At 43.5% G+C, this 20,399-nt stretch overlaps 1 protein-coding gene across 6 annotated transcripts in view; it reads left to right on the top strand.

Annotated features, from left to right (window-relative positions):
- Positions 1-20,399, top strand: part of EZH1 (enhancer of zeste 1 polycomb repressive complex 2 subunit) — a 193,452-nt gene that overhangs the window by 72,007 nt on the left and 101,046 nt on the right. For all 6 annotated transcript variants that reach the window (XR_016311529.1, XM_089668770.1, XM_089668768.1 and 3 more), the window contains 2 exons: positions 742-843; positions 4,886-4,988. Coding sequence is in view for 5 of the 6 variants with exons in the window: in XM_089668770.1 (XP_089524896.1) it covers positions 742-843; positions 4,886-4,988 (205 nt within the window). In the remaining variant the exon portion in view is untranslated. The remainder of the gene's footprint in view (positions 1-741; positions 844-4,885; positions 4,989-20,399) is intronic.

Raw genomic sequence — 20,399 nt, 5'->3', positions numbered from 1 at the left:
TTGAAGGGGGTAAGATTTTCTAGAGCTGAAGTGAATATGTGGGTCACGTACAGTGGAAGGATGAAAATGAAGGGAATTAATGTACAGATGAGCAGGGTAAGGGAGGTGAGGGACTAATATACTGGTCAGATCAGAAACAGGATGGAGCTGAAATATACTGTAGAGGGGTGAATGATCATATTTCTAGTACTGGTTTGACACTGGGACTAATTTATACTGGTTCTGGCTGTGATCCAGGAAGCTTTCCTCCACACCGATCGGTGTGTGGGAGGAAAGTGAAAGCCGGTTACTAACCTTAGCCGTTGTGTACATTGTTTGATATGATCACAGCAAAGACATGGTACAGAGTCAGTTTATTTGGCTCAGTACCTTCTTGTTGTGAACTGCACTGCATAAAGCACAAGCTTACTTTTAAAACATTGTGTTAATGACTACCAAGATTTTTCTTAATTGATGTGTAAAGCACATGATGGAAAGCTCTTCGTTCATGGAAGAGAAGCTTTGTCGGCTTTTAGATCTGTTCTCTTATGCCATGCTGAGAAGAGAGGACACACAGGTTCTAATTTTCATTTTCTTTAACATGCAGTATGTATGGCTGTAGAATCCATGGGGATACCAGCAAGTGTTTCACATATAGGGTTGTTATCCCTGTGTATAATTAAATTAGAAACAATTAGTATTTGGTTTACATCTTTATTGTAGTAACAGTTATGCTTGCATTTGTTTGTTTAAACTATGCAGGTGAATCACAGACAAACCTTGAAAGCCACCCTGTATCAAAGGGTCAGGCAGAGCCCAGAGCAGAGGGAGAAGAGAAGACCTCCGTTCAAAGCAAAGCACAAGGTAAAGCCAAATAATTGTATAACAGTACAGGAGATAAATCCCCTGCATATCAAATAGCAATAGTGAAGTACCATCATAATGATAATAGAACGTAGCTGAAGATGAGAGATAATAGTGGGAGATTTAGTTTGCCTTTACCTTCCTGAAACTGAAATAGCCTTATGATGACCAAAGGGAAGTTACATTGGTTGGACAGAAAAATGGAAACACTACATGATTTGCAGGTGTGAAAGTAATGTCATGTTTTGCGTTGAAAGCGAAAGTGATGTAACATTCTTTTGCCTACGCTGTGTGATGAAACACCTAGCTAACAGGTGGGAAGCCTCACTTTCGTCATTCACTGCGTGCTCTGCTAGTAATACGAAGTCATGTCAGAGCTTACTGAGCTTCAAAGAGGGCAAATTGTTGGTGCCTACTTAGCTGGTGCCTCTGTGACTGAATTTGCCAATTTATTTTCCATGTCACAAGGTACAGTATTAAAAGATATGATGGCACATGCAGTTCCTGGGAAACCTTTGTCTGATAAGCATAAGCGTGGCTGACATGGTCAGCTAACCGAAAGAGACAAAAGGACAGTGCGCAGGATTGTGACCAGAATAAGAAAACAACTGCTGCAAAACTGACTGCAGAGCTCAATCTCAGTCTTGCAAAACCCATGTCAACAAAAACTGTGTGGAGGGAACTCCATAAGTAAATCATTCACGGGCAAGCTGCAAATGCCAAACCAGTAATGTTCAGAAGAGGAGAGAGTAGTACAACACCCATAAATCGTGGGTTATCAATCAATTGAAGACTTAATATGGTCCAATGAATCGAGCTTCATACTGTTCGTAACCACTGGGCATCTTTACGTGTAGCAAACACCTTCTCAATCTTACTACCAGGGCTGTCTTATGCCAACGGTAAAGCATAGTGGTGGCACAGTCATGGTTTGGGCAGCCATATCTTTGTATTCTGCAAGCCCCATCATTGCCTTAAAAGGTAGAGTCACTGCCAGTGACTATGTACAAGTTTTGGCCGACCATGTGCACTCCATGGTGCAAACATTGTTTCCTAAAGATAGTGCCATTTACCAAGACGATAATGCTTTGATTCACATAGCTGGTGTTGTCAAATCCTGGTTTGACGAGCATACAGACAAAATTTCGCACCTTCCCTGGGAGCTGCAGTTGCTGGACTTCAATGTCATACAGCCAATATGGTCAGTTTTGGAGAACATGGTTCAGGCTCATTTTTCGTCTCTGGCATCTTTGCGAGAACTGGAAAGATTTTTGTATGAAGAGTGGTATCAGATTCCATTATCCACCATCCAAGACTTATATTTTTCAATTCCCAGGAGAATTCAGGCCATTTTGGATGCCAGAGGCGGTCCAACACCATATTAGGTAACACTTTTGTTCTTTGACCTTGTGTTTTCCACAATTTTGTCCAACCCCTGTACATGTACTAACAGCAAAGGACAATTAGCCAAGACGTGCTTTATCTAGGATAGTAAGCTCAGGGATGTTCAATTCATATCACCTGATGCCTGGGACATGTAGTTCCGGGTGCTTGGCTGGTAGTTTTTTTTTTTTTTTACCTTTTTAACCCTGCTGCAGGCAAGCAGCAGGGCTCACCTGTCAGGTGGAAGCATTCGGGCGGCAGCGCTGCCACCCATTGCTTCCACACAGCCCATTATGTTGCCAGGCTCTGCCCTCCTGCCCACTATATGTCCCAGGCTCCGCTTGCCCATCTTCGGGCCGGGACTGGTTCAGTGGACACATCTACTCCCCTCCCCTTCTTGCCCTGACCCGGAAGTGATGTGACGTCACTTCTGGGTCCCCGTTGACAGATTCCCGGCCATCGAGGCCGGGAAAGAATGTAATGCAGTGCGATTTGCATTACTTTCAGTGGAGCACAGGGGTCCACTGGGATAGACCCTGGGATGTCTCAATAAAAGAGAAGCTGTCATCAAAAAATCATCACATAGGGGACTTTTTGTCACCTATGTGATTAAAAAAAAAAAGTTTAGCAAAAACAAAAATTTTATTTTTATTTTAAAAAAAAAAAATTAAGTTACACTCAAGCATATAACTGTCCCCCAAAATTTTTCAAGGCCCCCCCATCTCCACATATGTACGCACATACAAACGTAAAAGTACGTGCTGGGGTGCCTACACATGAAAACGACAATTGAGATACACATGTTACATATCGCCGTGCATGCCAGAATGGGAGCAATAATTATAGCACCAGACCTCCCGCGTAATGCTAAACTGATGACCTATAAGGTGCTTTAAAAGCATCACCTATATAAAATATAGGGTACTAAAGTTTGTTGCCATTTCACAAGCGCGCGCAAATTTAAGGTTTGACATGTTTGATATCTAGTTACTCGATGCAACCTCGTCTTTTATATTTTACAAAAAAAAATTGGATAACTTATTGCTTTTTGTGCCCTAAAATTAACTTAAGTGTATTTTTTACTTTGTGATAATATTGTGTGACATAAAAAATTGGGATTACTGCTATTTTATTCTCTAGGATCTCTGATTTCAGAAACTATATACAGTATTGTCTGGGGGTTTTATGTAATCTTCAGGTCTTAAATTATTTTTTTAAACGTGTGAAAAAAACGTAAAAACAGCTCTGGCAGCGAAAGCGATAAAGGATAAGCCCAACACTCCCCTTTCCTGACAAGCACCGAATCGGTGCTCATTACACTGTAAGGTCTCTCTCCTTTCTGCTAGTCCCCGGGTCCGGTGCTGGAGACAGGCAGGGGGGTGAGGAGATAAACAGTGCAATGTTAAAAATATTAAATGTTTACATCGCCATAAAGCCCAAGCCCCAGACATTACTTAAAACAGATTTAAATATGGTTTTGGTTAAAATGTATTTGTTTTTATCAGGACAAGTAGATTGTCATAAGGGACAAGTAGATTGGGACACCGATTTAGTTCCTGGACTAGTAGTTTTTTCAAAAATGTCTACACCCCTGAAGCCTTTGTATCTCTTGAAAAGAGATGTCACTGAGATCTCTTACATCTTGTTAGTTGATTTGCACTCTATTATCAACAATCTCATATTCTGGTTTCAGAAGTATCCTATTTCATAAAACAAACGCTAAGCATGATTACAAACTTAATTGTATCACATAACTTGCTGTGGTTATTTTACCCAAAGAGTAGTTGTTTCTTGGAACAAACATCCAGCATTGTTACTGGGTCATAAAATAGTGAATGTGTTTAAACATTATTGGAATAAACATAGGTCTAGACTCCAACAAAAGGGGTCAAGAAAAAAAATAAATAACTACATAAAAATAGGGGATGCACACTCAATGGACCAATTGTTTTTTTTACTCCTGTTACTGGTTTATGTTTCTATGGATGGAAAAGAATGTGGAACATCTATCTTTTTATAAAAGTAATTAGAAATCCCCTTTAAGTTGTATAGAGCAGAATGTGGAACTTTTCTCTTTTTAGTTAATGAATTACAAAAAAACCCTGTAGGATCAAATAAAATTATTAAAAGAGAAGTGCAGGAATCATAAAAAACAAACCGTAGATGGCAGCAGCATCGTTTTGAGCTGCAGCTGACACCCACTGGCTCTACATCGAGCACTGATAGCTCAGTTTTTTGGTCCACTCTGAGCACAGAGTGGTGACTGTCAGTTGCCGCTTTGTGCTCCGCCCCTCCAGTGTTCACAGTTGGCTCCGGCTATCAGTGGCGTGCTGAGAGGCTGAGCCAGCTGCCAGTCATGCATTTGCATAGACCCCAATATTGTAAGGATCCCTGCAGAGATTGGGCTGTCTTTCTGAATCTGGGTCACAGAAGTGCAGAACTAAATGCACTCCTGTGACCCCCAGAAGTATGGCCAAAAGAGCTTTGGCCATACGTCTTTAAATTATTTTCTAAATACTTTCTCGAGCAGCATCAGTTTCAACATCCTTTGTCAGCTTCTTGCTGTAAGAAGACTTTTCAGTAATGACAGTGGGTTTTGACATGGCCTGTATTATTACCTGTATTGTTTTTTTCCATTGTTTATGTTTGTGACTTTCAGGAAATAAGAAAATCTGTAAAACCCACCTTCCCAGTGATCTGATATTTAGCGCAATCTCGGCTGTGTTTCCAGACAGAGGCTTTCCAGAGGAAGTCAAGGAGAGGTAGGTATCATGAGGTTATATTGTATGTGACCATCTCTCAGAGCTCAAGTAATTCTGTGATCAGCTCTAAACACACCTGTCACTTTCTCATTAAAGTATTACTAAACCCAGGACCCTGAATTCACTCTATCAGGTCTCCCACAGTACACAGAACATGGAAATGCAACTATTTTAGTAAATATAAACTGCTGGTTTGTGCTGGTGGGCTGCAGAACACATTATGTAGGATACAGTCATGCTGTACACTTGCACAGCATCCATGAGATGCAAACTGACCATGCAAGTACAGATCCACTTCCGTGTTTTGCATATAAGAGGACTGGCAGGATCAACCAGGTATTCTACGCAGAGGGAAAAAAAATCAGAATTAAAGTGTTACTAAACCCAGGACCCTACATTCACTGTATCTCGTCTCCCACAGTACACAGAACATGGAAGTGCAACTATTTTAGTAAATCTAAACTGCTAAATATCTTTTCTCATCAGCAGTTAGGGCAGTCTTGTGACTTTTATCAGTGTCCAGCAGAGTACTGGTTACAGCTTGTAGGAGGAGCTTTCATTCTTCTGTAGCTGGATGCAGGACCTCTGTCTGGAAAGTGCTGATTGACCCTGCACTGATCACATGCACTCTCCAAAGAAAAAAAAACAACCTCTCTAGCAATACACACCAAACTGAGCATGTGCAGAGAGGTTCAAATATCCTTTTTACACAATGTTGAGGATTAACCCCTTAGTTTCCACAGTGAGTATAACGAGAATGTTTTAATGCATATACAGGCTGTTTTTACTGTTCTGGGTTTAGTAACAATTTAGATTAAAATGGGGGTGAATCATCTCAACAGGGAGAACAATTAAAACCTGATAGAGGTTCTAACCTTTAAATATACTATAGAACAAAATAAGGATATCAATACACTTTAATATAGGTCCAATAGATTAATTAACAGTGTGTAACACATGTACAGGAGATCTAAACCCAAAGGCAAAAATTTTATATATTGCAACTTACCAATCCTTAGATGTTGTGGTTGCATAGTTTATCAGGCTAAGATCATTTTCAGCAAGTACAGAACATACATACCTGATGATCTTGACAGAAATACAGTGTCCTTGTAACTACCTGTGAATTGCACTGAAATCACAATGCTATATTTCTTGCTAGTTGTTGTCTGTAAACTACAATTTCCCACAACCCTATGAAATAGATGAAGGTAGGAAAATGTTTTGTAGTCCAAATCAGAAGAGCAGCCTGGGTAACAACTATGGCTTCCCCCATAGATAGAGTGGAGAAGTGAGCGTAGACCAGGGGTGGGCAAACTTTTTGACTTGAGGGCCGCAATGGGTTCATATATTGGACCCGGGGGCCGGACCAAGAGTAGATGAATGATGTGTATGTGTCATCCATAGTAAGTATAGTAATATTCCCCCATAGTAAGCATAGTAATTAATCCCCCATATAGTAATTCATCCCCCATAGTAATTCATCCCCCATATAGTAATTAATCCCCCATATAGTAATTCATCCCCCATATAGTAATTCATCCCCCATAGTAATTCATCCCCCATATAGTAATTCATCCCCCATAGTAATTCATCCCCCATATAGTAATTCATCCCCCATATAGTAATTCATCCCCCATATAGTAATTCGTCCCCCATATAGTAATTCGTCCCCCATAGTAATTCATCCCCCCTATAGTAATTCATCCCCCATATAGTAATTCATCCCCCACATAGTAATTCATCCCCCACATAGTAATTCATCCCCCACATAGTAATTCATCCCCCATATTAATTCATCCCCCATATTAATTCATCCCCCATATAGTAAGTCCCCCATATAGTAATTCATTCCCCATATAGTAAGTCCCCCATATAGTAATTCATTCCCCATATAGTAAGTCCTCCATATAGTAATTCATTCCCCATATAGTAAGTCCCCCATATAGTAAGTCCCCCATATAGTAATTCATTCCCCATATAGTAAGTCCTCCATATAGTAATTCATTCCCCATATAGTAAGTCCCCCATATAGTAATTCATTCCCCATATAGTAAGTCCTCCATATAGTAATTCATTCCCCATATAGTAAGTTCCCCATATAGTAAGTCCCCCATATAGTAATTCATTCCCCATATAGTAAGTCCTCCATATAGTAATTCATTCCCCATATAGTAAGTCCCCCATATAGTAAGTCCCCCATATAGTAATTCATCCCCCATATAGTAAGTCCCCCCCCTGTGTCAATTCACTTACCTTTGGTCCGCGCGTTCCTCTCGTATTCCCGCGCCGTTCTGGTCTTCAGGGAGGACTGTGAGAGGAGTTCGTCACGCTGCCCCGCCTACATCCTGGCTGCCCCGCCTACATCCTGACAGCTGCAGAGTCCTGACGTCCGAGAGGAGGGAGGGGGGCGGCCATCCGAGAGGGGGGGCGGCCATCCGAGAGGAGAGGAGGGGAGAGGAGGAGAGGAGGGAGGGGAGCGGGCGCCCGGCACACAGGAGAGCCGCATCTAAATTTGTAAAGAGCCGCGGCTTGCCGACCACTGGCCTTGCGGGAGCCTAGCTCCACGGGCCGGATTAAAAGGTCCGCCGGGCCGTAGTTTGCCCATTGCTGGCGTAGACACACTAGAATAGGAAGTGTGTTATTGGCAAGATTACCAGGTGTAAATAAAAGGACAAAAAGCCTTAAAACAAACTAACACACCCACCTCATCTAAGGACTAGTAAGCTGCACTATATTCTATTTTTGTTTTTGAGTTTAGATACACTAAACCCCTGCTGCGACATGCTTATTTATTCTTTTGTTAATGTCTACTGATGACATCTATCTCCATATTGCCAGGAGCATAGTGGTAAATCTTTGGATATGTGACATGTATACTATGTCTGAATGGCTCCTGTGCAGAAATAATTATACTCTATATCAGTGGTTGTCAACGTATGAGCTAAAGGGGGCCTCAGATGCAGCCCTTGACATCACCAAAGGGCCGCACAGTATGTTCAATATATGTAATGCTTGAGAAAACTGTCAAAAACTGCAGACGTAACAGGAAATGAGGGTCAGAGAGTGTGTGTGGATATGCTAAATTTTTGATATGCTGAAGTAGATAATATGAAACTGAGAACATGTTACATGAGGACAGTAGAGGTCAGTGCTATTAGCTGAGCTCTGAGGGCTGCATATCATATACCAAAGGGCTGCATGCAACCCTTGAGCTGCATGTTGGGCACCAGGGTGCTATAGTATTTAGTACGTGTTGTTACCGCCTGTCACATCATTACTCATACAAGATTGGACCTCTTTAAAGCTGATCTCCAGGTTTTCTGTGACTTTAAATAGTTCATTTGGACAAAGTTGATCCAAACAAACCATTCCTTTCACTAAGTGCTACACAGGCTCTAAGCACTGTATGTACTGTAGCTTCAGCTCCATACAATACACTGCTGGGTTCTGGCTGTGAGACAGAGACTTTACGTCTCACTCCCGGAACAATGCAGAATTAGTCTGAGCAGCGCTCAGCCATTCATAGGCAGCTTTGTATTCTTGAATAAATTGTATTCTTGGTCCAAATGAACTGTCACAGAAAACCTGGAGGTCAGCTTTAAAGCTGAATTTGAAATGTTGTGTTCTCTATTTCCATATATGATGCTTAGTCATATTTTGTTATGACTTCCAAAAACTTTCTGTTAAAAGTACATTTAAACTAAAAATGCTAGGGCATGTTATCCAGCACTGCCACAGGAGTCCGTAGACTGCCGCAGAGCTGGAGAGCTGTGGTGGTGATGTCACACTCTCCACCTTGTTCAGAGAATGCTTCGCATTCATTAAGAAAATGCAAAGCATTCTGTGAATGGCACCTGTGTTGGAACAGCCAATCTCCAGTGTTCACCATGCATCTGGCCAGCCACTCAGCATAGGACCAGGAAGCAAGTGGAGATCACTGGAGTAGCAGTGTCTGCTTCAGTGACTTTCAGCTTTCAGGGGCAACGGCCGTGAATGAGCACTCTGTTGAAGATCCACACAAAACCCTTCCTCAGTGTTATGAATCTTCCCTTACAATGGAGCAGGACCCCATTTTAACACCAGTCTCTGACTCTAGTTCTGTTTTAGGCATACAACAAGCAGTGTACCTGACAAAGGCAGATTTTTTTGCAACTATGTCACAATTCGTTCAGAAAACTTACAGGTTTAATACAACCATCTCTGTCCAGGTCTTTAAAACGCCAGGCCCTCTCCAGGTTTCTCCAGCTCCACTGTATCTACCTGAGTCAGATCTCAATACGCCCAGCCTAAAAGTGGTGGGCATAGAAGGGAATGAAAAGGACCCAGAGGCAGTGTTAGAGGAGGCTTCGGGGATTTCTTAGTGACTCCTACAGTATTTACCTGAAGTTGCATGCAATATGCTTGTCAATTTGAATATGCTCACTTCTGCTGTGCACAAGAGCCTCTTCAGTGCCGCACTTGATTCTCCTCCTTTCCATGTCTTTTTGGGCAAAAAGAGACCTGCTAAATCTAAAAAGATATTCCCTGTTCAAAAACAAATAGAATGGGCAATTTACGATTACCGGGTCAATCAAGAAAATATTTTCACTCCCCCAAAAATAATTGCCGAGCTCTATCCAGATGAAAAAGAGTACACTAATAAGTGATCTATTCTTGTAGTTGATAATGCTATCTTAAATAAACATCTCACCGTACCTTCATTCTGTTGATGGGGAAGTTTAAAGTGGTTATAAAGGTTCAGCTTTAAAAAAAAAAATAAACCATGTCATACTTTCTTGCTCTGTGCAACGATTTTGCACAGAGCAGGCCCGATCCTCTTCTTCCTGGGTCCCCCGCCAGCGCTTTTGGCCCCCCTGTTAAATTGTCAGGTTTCTGCATGTAATAAAATGAGACAAAGATAAATTATTTCAGAACTTTTTCCACCTTTTAATGTGACCTATGAACTTTACAGCTCTATTGAACAACAAATTAAAATCTTTCAGGGGGGAAGTAAACATAAAAAACTAAAATAATGCCATTGCATAAGTGTGCAAACCCTCTTATAAATGGGGATGTAGCTGTGTTCAGAATTAAGCAATCACATTCAAAATCATGTTAAATAGGAGTCAGTACACACCTGCCACCATCTAAAGTGGCTCTGATTAACCCCAAATAAAGTTCAGTTTCGCTTCCTACAGCAAAAGCCATGGTCCGCAGAAAGCTTCCAAAGCATCAGAGGGATCTGTTAAAAGGTATCAGTCAGGAGAAGGTTACAAAAGAATTTCCAAGGCATTAGATATACCATGGAACACAGTGAAGACAGTCATTATCAAGTGGAGAAAAAATGGCACAATAGTGACATTACCAAGAACTGGACGTCCCTCCAAAATGGATGAAAAGACGAGAAGACAACTGGTCTGGTAGGCTGCAACATTAAAGGAGCTGCAGGAATATCTTGCGAGTACTGGCTGTGTGGTACATGTGACAACAATCTCCCGTATTCTTTATTTGTCTGGGCTATGGGGTAGACTGGCAAGGCAGAAGACTTTTCTTACAAAGAAAAACATCCAAGCCCGGCTAAATTTTGTAAAAACACATCTGAAGTCCCCTAAAAGCATGTGGGAAAATGTGTTATGGTCTAATGAAACCAAGACTGAACTTTTTGGCCATAATTCCAAAAGATATTTTTGGTGCAAAAACAACACTGCACATCACTAGAACAATACCCATAGTGAAGCATAGTGGTGGTAGCATCATGCTTTGGGGCTGTTTTTCAAAGTAGAGGGAATTATGAACAGTTCCAAATACCAGTCAATAGCACAAAACCTTCAGGCTTCTGCTAGAAAGCTGAACATGAAAAGGAACTTCATCTTTCCGACTGACAATGACCCAAAGTATACATCCAAATCAGCAAAGGAATGGCTTCCCCAGAAGAAGATTAAAGTTTTGTAATAGCCCACCCAGAGCTGAATCCGATCGAAAATCAGTGGTGTGATCTAAAGAGTGCTGTGCACAGGAGATGCCCTCGCAATCTGGCAGATTTGGAGTGTTTTTGCAAGGAAGAGTGGACAAATATTGCCAAGTCAAGATGTGCCATGCTGATAGACTCATACCCAAAAAGACTGATTGCTGTAAAAAAAACAAAAGGTGCTTCAACAAAGTATTTGTTTAAGGGTGTGCACACTTATGCAACAATATTATTTTAGTTTTTTTTATTTTTGCTTCCCTCCACCTAAAAGTTTTCAGTTTGTTGTTCAACTGAGTTGTATAGTTTATAGGTTACATGAAAGGTGGAAAAAGTTCTGAAATGATTTATCGTGGTCTAATTTTTTTACATCACAGAAACCTGACATTTTAACAGGGGTTTGTAGATTTTTTTTTTTTTTTATATCCACTGTAGCTATACTCAGATTTCAGCTTCTAAACCTAAGTTCAGCCCTGCCTTTTGGTGTGATTTGGCCCACAAAGCTCGCCAAGTATCCTCAAAAAGCCTTCTTCCCATTGAAGGGGCGCCCTCACTCCCAAGAGTGGACTATGTCTGTTACAGTTTGCCTCTCTCTGGGTCACAGACATCCCATACCTGCAGGTTTGATCAGTGGTTTCGAAGTGGGACAATATAGAATTCAAAACTCTATCCCCTCACCGCTTTCTTCTCTCAGACCAACCAATATCCGCTCAAGGACAGTCAGATGATGGCTTGATTGCAGGAGGTGAGATCCTGGCTGCTGAAAGGCACTTGCTGGTAAGTTCCAGTACTGCAGCCCATAGAGCAGGTGAGCCACAGCACCAGCAGCAGTGAGCCCTTTCCAGACAGTACCCCTTTAAGAGGCTGCCTCAGGACGCTCCGAACAGTCCTTAATGGGCAAAATGTTCCACCGCCCGAGTCAGGTAACTGGCTGGATATCCCACTGCCGGAGTCAATCGACTGGCTGGGTTTCCTGCTGGTAGACTTATCTTTATGCAGCAGAACACAGGAAGGCAGGTTGCTGGGCACAGGATCTCCAGAGGCAGGCTGGGAATCAGGTATCAGCCAGTTTAGCTGGACATCAGGCTGGGCAGCAAGCACTGGGTCATCAAACTGGGCATCGGGCGGAGGCACATCAAGCTGGGCATCGGGCGGAGGCACATCAAGCTGGGCAGCGTGCGGAGGCACATCCAGCTGGGCAGTGGGCAGAGGCATATCAGGCTGGACAGCGGGCAGAGGCACATCAGGCTGGGCAGCGGGCAGCGGCACATCAGGCTGGGCAGCGGGCAGAGGCACATCAGGCTGGGCAGCGGGCAGAGGCACATTAGGCTGGCCAGCCGGCGAAGGCACATCAGGCTGGCCAGCGGGCCGAGGCACATCAGGCTGGGCAACGGGCGGAGGCACATCAAGCTGGGCAGTAGGCACAGGGTCATCAGGCTGAGCAACGGGCCGAGGCACATCAGGCTGGGCAACAGATACAGGCACATGAAGCTAGACATTGGATACCGGGTTAGCAGGACAAGCCGCGGGCACAGGGTCAGCAAGCCGGGCCTCGGGCACTGGGTTATCAAGCCGGATGGCGGGCACTGGTTCATCAGGCTGGGTAGCAGGCACTGGGTCAACGGTCACCGGGTCATCAGGCTGAACAACGGGCACCGAATCATCAGGCTGAACAACGGGCACCGAATCATCAGGCTGAACAACGGGCACTGGATCATCAGGCTCGATAGCAGGCTTCGGGTCATCATTCTGAATAACTGGCATTGGGTCATCAGGCGGAGTAGCAGGCGCCGGATCATTAGGCTGGATAAGGGGCAGCAGGTCATCAGGCCGAATGGCAGGTATCGGTTCCTCAGGCCGAATAATGGGCACCGGGTCATAAGGCTGGATAGCGGGCACCGGGTCATCAGGCTGGATAACTGGCATTGTGTCATCAGGCGGAGTAATGGGCGCCGGATCATTAGGCTGGATAACGGGCAGCGGGTCATCAGGCCGAATGGCAGGTATCGGTTCCTCAGGCAGAATAACAGGCATCGGGTCATCAGGCTGGATAGCGGGCACCGGGTCATCAGGCTCAATAACGAGCATTGGGTCATCAGGTGGAGTAGTGTGCGCCGGATCATTAGGCTGGATAATGGGAAGCGGCTCATCAGGCCGAATTGCAAGTATTGCTTCCTCAGGCTGGATAGCGGGCGTCTGGTCATCAGGCTGGATAGCGGGCATCTGGTCATCAGGCTGGACAACGGGCATTGGGTCATCAGGCCGGACGACGGGCACCGGGTCATCAGGCCCGACAATGAGCACCAGGTCATCAGGCTGAATAATTGGCATTGGGTCATCAGGCGGAGTAGTGGGTACCAGATCATCAGGCTGGATGGCAGGCATCGGGTGAAAAGGCTGAATAATTGGCATTGGGTCATCAGGCGGAGTAGTGGGTACCAGATCATCAGGCTGGATAGCGGGCATCGGGTCATCAGGCTGGATAGCAGGCATCAGGTCATCAGGCTAGATAACGGGCATCGGGTCATCAGGCTGGATAACGGGCATCGGGTCATCAGGCTGGATGGCAGGCATCGGGTCATCAGGCTGGATGGCAGGCATCGGGTCCTCAGGCTGGATAACAGAAGGCGAGTTCTCAAACAGCAGGTTGGCCGAATTTGGATACTGGCAGGATGGTACTGGTTGGAAAGAATTTTCGCCTCTTCTTGTGTTTAGTTACTGAATGCAAGTGAATGCAGGGCTGTAAATGCAGGGAGCAGCTGAAGACAGAGAAGAGCTGAAGGATGGAACAGAGAAGGGAGCAGTTGCTACAGAGGACTTCTTTATGGGGCAGGATAGGTGCAGCGAGTGGGAACAGGGTACTGACGTGGTTGATAGCAGGGCATACTGGGCTGTAACTGGGTGCTGTGGGAAATGGAGGAAGATAGCTTTGAGAAAATGGATTAGAAGCAGCACTGGGTTGTTGCAAGCTGACTGAGGCTGGGTGTAACAAATCTGACCATGTCTGTAGTACTGGTTGAACAAAGCTCAGCTTACACATAGCCTGTCTGACCAAAGACTTCATTGCGTTTATACAATCAACTAGCACATGTTGTGAACATGCTGAATAATGCTCAAAGAAGCAATCCGGATCATCCTCCAACAACCATACCAGTGATTCTACTTGATCTGTACTGTATGGCGGAGAAAAGTCATCCCTGCTTTCAGGGGTGCTGGAAAAAGCCAATTCAGCACAAGCCTGAATCAATGGCTGCACTTCAGAAAACACCCTGCCCTGATCAACTAGACAATGAGCAACCCGCATGCACTCTAGCAGCTGATCCCTGGCCCACTCCTTCAGAATCTGATAGCAGTATTCTCTGTTCTCTGTTACTAGCCGAGACAAGTACACAACCTCCTCAGGATGCATCCTTCAAAACAGCAAGCCAAGATGGCTTCCCTGTGCAGCCACTTCTGGTCAGGACTGGCCTTGGTGTTATGTCAGTAATCCAGATATGACCAGAGATGTGTGGACTGACACAGGGAATATCAGGCTTCAGGAGTGATGTGGATAATGTAAATTATTGTGAGATACACCAGTATACAAAACACACAGTGCAAACAAAAACCAAATAACCAAACCTTCACCCAATATATATATATGTACAGATATAAAAGCGTAGTCAGGGCTGGAGAGGTAGAATGGTCAGGCAAATCGGGTCAGGATCAATCGGGCGGATCAGGTACAGAGGAGTAGGCAAACGGATAGTCAAAGAGAGAGCTGGGTCGGTGCAGGCAGAGTTCAGTCGGAGTTAAGCAAATAGATCACAGGAGTCAGGATACAGATACAGGACAACAAAGGCTCATGGGAAAACAAACACAAAGGCACTGGTTACAGGCCTGATTACTGTTTAAGTACACCTCCTGCAATCAGCCTCAGGTGATGGCTTGATTGCAGGAGATGAGATCCTGGCTGCTGAAAGGCACTTGCTGGTAAGTCCTGGTACTGCAGCCCATAGAGCAGGTGAGCCACAGCACCACCAGCAGTGAGCCCTTTCCTGACAATAACCTTACATTTATCAACATTAAACTTAATTTGCGTTATAGTTGCCCAATTAAACAGTGCATTGAGGTCAGCTTGTAAGTTGAAGACATCCTGTAAGGACGTTATTCCACTGCACAGCTTGGTGTCATCTGCAAAGACTGAAATGGGATTTTTAATCCCAGACCCTATTTTGTTTATAAATATATTAAAAAGTAAGGGTCCCAACACTGAACCTTGGGGTACACTACTGACAACCCTAGATCATTCAGAGTATGAATCATTAACCACTACTCTTTGAATACAATCTTTTAGCAAGTTTTCTATGCATTTACATACCGCTTGTAGACTTTACCTTACACATTAGCCGTGTGTGGGGAACTGTCAAACGCTTTTTCAAAATCCAAGCATACCATGTCCACAGCCACCCTTCTGTCCAAGGTTTTGCTCACCTCCTCATAAAAAGAAATCAGATTTGTTTGACAACTTCTGTCTTTCATAAATCCATGCTGTCTGTTGCTTAAAATTATTTTTTTCCAGCAAGAACTCATCTATGTGGTCTTTTATTAAACTCTCCAGTATCTTCCCAACTATAGAAATTAAACTAACAGGTCTACAATTACTTGGTAAAGATTTTGACTCCTTTTTAAATATTGGCACCACATTGGCCTTATGCCAATCCAGTGGTACTATGCCAGTCATTAAAGAGTCCCTAAAAATTAGAAACAATGGCTTTGAAATTACAGAGCTCAATTCTTTAAAGACCCGTGGGTTTATGCCATCCGGTCCAGGTGCTTTATTCACTTTTATTCTGTCTAAATATTTTTGGATCATATCAATTGTGAGCCAATGTGGATCATCTGGAGCTGTGTCAATACCATGCCCATTATGGACAAGAGCTCTCCCATGCTTCTTTGTATACACAGAGCTGAAGAAGGTATTTAATAAATGTGCCTTCTCTTTGTCCCCATTTACCCACTCTAGATTATTTTGTAAAGGGCCTACATGCTCAGACCGAACCTTTTTACTATTAATATATTTGAAGAATTTTGTGGGGTTGGTCCTGCTATCTTTTGCAATCCGTCATTCGTTTTCAATTTTTGCATATTCTGTTACATCCTTTGTAATGTTTAAACGATGATAGCGTTCCTTCATTTTTATATTTAATAAAAAACTCTTTTCTTATTGTCTATAGCTTTTTTAACTTTGGCCATAAGACACATAGGTTTGATTTTTAGCCTTGTAAACTTGTTGCCCATGTGAATATATTTTGCAGTGTGTTCACATACAGTGTTTTTGAAGAACTCCCTTTTCTGTGTTGTGTTCATTGATGCCAATATTCCCTCCCAGTCTAAGTCTTGGAGAGCAGCTCCCAGCCTTGGAAAATTAGCTCTCTTAAAATTGAGCGTTTTTATTTTTCCCGTATGTGCATGCTGTTTACAGCTAACAATAAATTAAATCATGTTATGGTCACTGCTACCCAGATGTTTTTATATGGACATTCATAATAAGCTCTTCATGGTTTCAGTTACCAGGTCCAGCAGAGCATTATTCTTAGTTGGGGCCTCCATGAACTGTACCATAAAATTGTCTTGTAGTAGGTTTAAACATTTTTGCCCTTTAACTGTTCTTGCAGTACCATTACTCCAGTGAATTTCCAGGTAGTTAAAATCCCCCATTATTATCACTGTCCCAGCCCTTGCAGCCCTTTTTGATCTGTGCAAGGAACTGAGTCTCCACCTTCTCATTAACACTGGGAGGCCTATAACAAACTCCAATGATTACCTTTGTAGTACGCACCCCCATGTGCAGTTCCACCCATAATACTTCAGCCTCATCACACTCTCCATCAGCCAGGTCCTCTTTCACACTCAATCTGAGATCACTTCTCACATACAGAGAGACACCACCACCTTTCCTATTTACCCTGTCTTTCCAAAAGAGAGAGAGCAGCACTTTCTGTTTTTCACAGTAGGAGACAATCATTTTGTTGCACTACCATTTGGCCTATCTTTGCTCCCAGAGTATTCACAAAGGTCCATGCACCTCTTCTTGCCATTCTAAAAACTCAGGGCATCCAGGTCACAGGTTATCTAGACAAGCTTGTTTTAAAGGACTCCTTTCAGCTATCTTCAAATGTCCACAGGACAATTCAGATGCTTCAGGCTTTCAGTTTGGGTGATCTGCTTCCAAAAATCCACTCTCTAACCTTCTCTTCACATGGAATACTTGGGACCAATCCTAGACACATCCCAAGCAAAGGTCTTTCTTGCAGAGAATAAACTGCTTTCTCTCAGAGCATATGCTCAGGACTTGAGGTCTAAGAGACGTCCTTCTATGAGATCAGTGTTCTGGGTCTCATTGTAACTTTTTTCGAGGCTATTCCATTCCCCCCATTTTTTTTTTAGACTTCTCTAACACACATATCTTGTTGGAGTGGAACAAGCAGGCGCCTTCTCTTGACCTACCCACACTCCTGCCCAGCCAAACAAGGAATTTCCTTGCTTGTTTGATCTCAAGCCTAGCCTTAACAATTAGGAAGTCCTTCCTTCATTTCACTGTAAAGTAATAACAACAGATGCCAGTCATTCAGGCTGGGGAGGTGTGTTCCAGGCCCTCACAGTTCTGGAAACATGGTCATTAGTGGAAGCCAAGCTTCTCACCAACATCCTGAAGCTCAGAGCAACAGATGCCAGTCATTCAGGCTGGGGAGGTGTGTTCCAGGCCCTCACAGTTCTGGAAACATGGTCATTAGTGGAAGCCAAGCTTCTCACCAACATCCTGAAGCTCAGAGCAATAAAGATGGCTCTGCAACACTGGACCCCCTTTTGTTTACAAGGACACCCAATCAGGATGCAGTTAGACAGCACCATGGCTGTGGCCTACATCATCCACCAAGGGGGCACCAGAAGTCATGCAGTCTTGAAGACAGCAAGCCAGATTATCTCGGGTGGAGAAACACTGCCCAGTGATCACTACTGTCCACATCCCAGGAGTGGAGAATTAGAAGGTGGATTATCTCAGCCATCTCTGCCTGGACTAAGAATAATGAACCCTTCACCCCAACATCAATCTCACATGTCAGAGATGGGGGACCCTGGATGTGGATATCCTGGCCTCAAGGTTTAACCTCTCTTTGCAGCCAGGACCAAGGATTCACTAGCATTGTATCCATTGTCTCAGTTTATGCTAATCTATACCTTCTCTCCAGTATGAATTCTACCTTGTGTTGTCTCAGGGTCCTCTATTCCACCCTTCTTTTCAGTCACTGGCTCTAACAGCATGGCTGTTGAAACCCAGGACTTAAGGGACATAGCGGTTTCTGAGTCCGTCATTTCTACTTTGCTAAAAGCAAGGCAAGCCACTTTCAGAAAGATCTGTGAGTACAGGCACTTCAAACCTAGAAAGTACTCTGTGCCTCGCATTCTGGCTTTCCTACAATTAGAACTTGACCTTAAGAACTCTTAAAGGATAGTTTTCAGCCTTGTCAATTCTTTTTCAAAAGCCTCTGGCATCAATGTCCCTAGTCAAAACATTTATTTGAGGTGTATTTCTGATCAGGCCTCCTTCACAGTACCCTGTGGTTCTTTGGGACCTCTGCCCAACAGGGATATCCCTTTTAGATGTTTTCTCCTGCAAAGTGGTCTTCTTAGTTTTTGCTGCATCTGCTGGTGTGATCGAGTCTTCAGTGGGCAAATGTGGTATACAAAAACAGTGGAAGATGTCAGCTAGAACTAACTGATTATGTTGATAAAAGGGATTTTGTATCATTCTTCTACGATTCTAGTTATTTCATTTCTGATCATCGCCATTTAGACATTTTAAGAGCAAAAGGGGAAGCAGTGGTACCTGTGCCTGACATGAGGTTGAGGATTTAAGTTATGGTCGCTGTTCTCAACCTCTGAGTTAATATCTAGTGCCTTTCGCTCATGTGTATTTATAGTAGTAATAAGCTTCTAATGCAAACATGCAATCAAGCAGTTGTTGGGTCTGCACCTGCATTCACATACTGGTAAGCTTTGAGATAATTTTTTATTCTAAAATGGGTTAATCAGCAGAAGATATCTGCCTGCTGTTGGATATTGTTATATGTACACTGCTCAAAAATACTGCTGGCAACACTGATGAGACAACACTGGTGAGCATTGATGATGAGGCTGCACTGAAATGTGGCACTGATGGGCACTAATAGGCAGAATTGAAGGGCACTGATAGGCGGCACTGCAGGGCACAGATTGGCAGCACTACTGGGGATTTTTGGGGCTGCACTGATAATCCGTGCCCTGATTATCCGTGTAGATGTCTCTTTTCACACTTGCTGGTCATCAGCAGTACTTTCTTCACGCTTTGACAGCCTGAGGAAAGTACTGCCCATAACTGGCAAGTGTTTTACATAGTGATTAGCTGTGATTGGACACAGCTGATCACGTGGTAAAAGGCCGCTGTGATTGGCCCCATGTGATCAGCGTTCTGGGAGGACATCATATGACGCCCTCCCAGAACTGGTTGACCGTGCTGTAGCCTTCATTCGGCTATAGCGTGGTTAAAGTGTCTCGTATGGGGATTTGTAGGTGCCGTAGTTTGCACTGTTCCACGGGTGGATGCAATTATAAAGCGTGTCGTGTTGATTATCTATTTACTCAGTATACAGTACAGTATACAGTATAAATACATCATATTTTATATTTTACCCAGAAAGTGGGTATTATATTGTGTTTTTGTGCATTAAAAGTTTTTAAAGTGTATTTTTTGCAAAAAATTGCATTTGAAAAACCACTGTGCAAATACCACATGACAAAAAAATGTGTATCGCCCATTTTATTCTCTAGGGACTCTGCTTAAAAAAATACACTGCTCAAAAAATTAAAGGAACACTTTGAAAACACATCAGATCTCAATGGGGAAAAATATGCTGGATATCTATACTGATATGGACTGGGTTAATGTGTTAGGAACGTAAGCATGCCCCATCTTTTGATGGAAATAAAAATTATCAACCTACAGAGGACTGAATTCAAAGACACTCCGAAAATCAAAGTGAAAAAATAATGCTGTAGGCTTGGGCATTGTGCTGAAATTTCATTGCAACAATTCAAAATGGTGCTCAATAGTTTGTATTGCCCCCAAATGCTTGTATGCATGTCTGACAACATCAGGGCATGCTCCTAATGAGACAACGGATGGTGTCCTGGAGTAGTTCCTCTCAGATCTGGACCAGGGCATCACTAAGCTCCTGGACAATCTGAGGTGCAGCCCGGCAGCGTCGGATGGAACGAAACATGATATCCCAGAGGTGTTCTATTGGATTTAGATCAGGCGAGCGTGGGGGCCATTCAATAGTATGAATTCCTTCATCCTCCAGGAACTGCCTGCATACTCTCGCCACATGAGGCCAGGCATTGTCGTGCACCAGGAGGAACCCAGGACCCACTACATCAGCGCA

Source organism: Staurois parvus, unplaced genomic scaffold (genome assembly GCF_062004578.1).
Source record: "Staurois parvus isolate SC_StPar_1 unplaced genomic scaffold, SC_StPar_1.0 ptg000063l, whole genome shotgun sequence".
Classification (NCBI taxonomy): domain Eukaryota; kingdom Metazoa; phylum Chordata; class Amphibia; order Anura; family Ranidae; genus Staurois; species Staurois parvus.
Note: the sequence above shows the minus strand (reverse complement) of the source record. Positions and strands in the feature narration are given on the sequence as shown.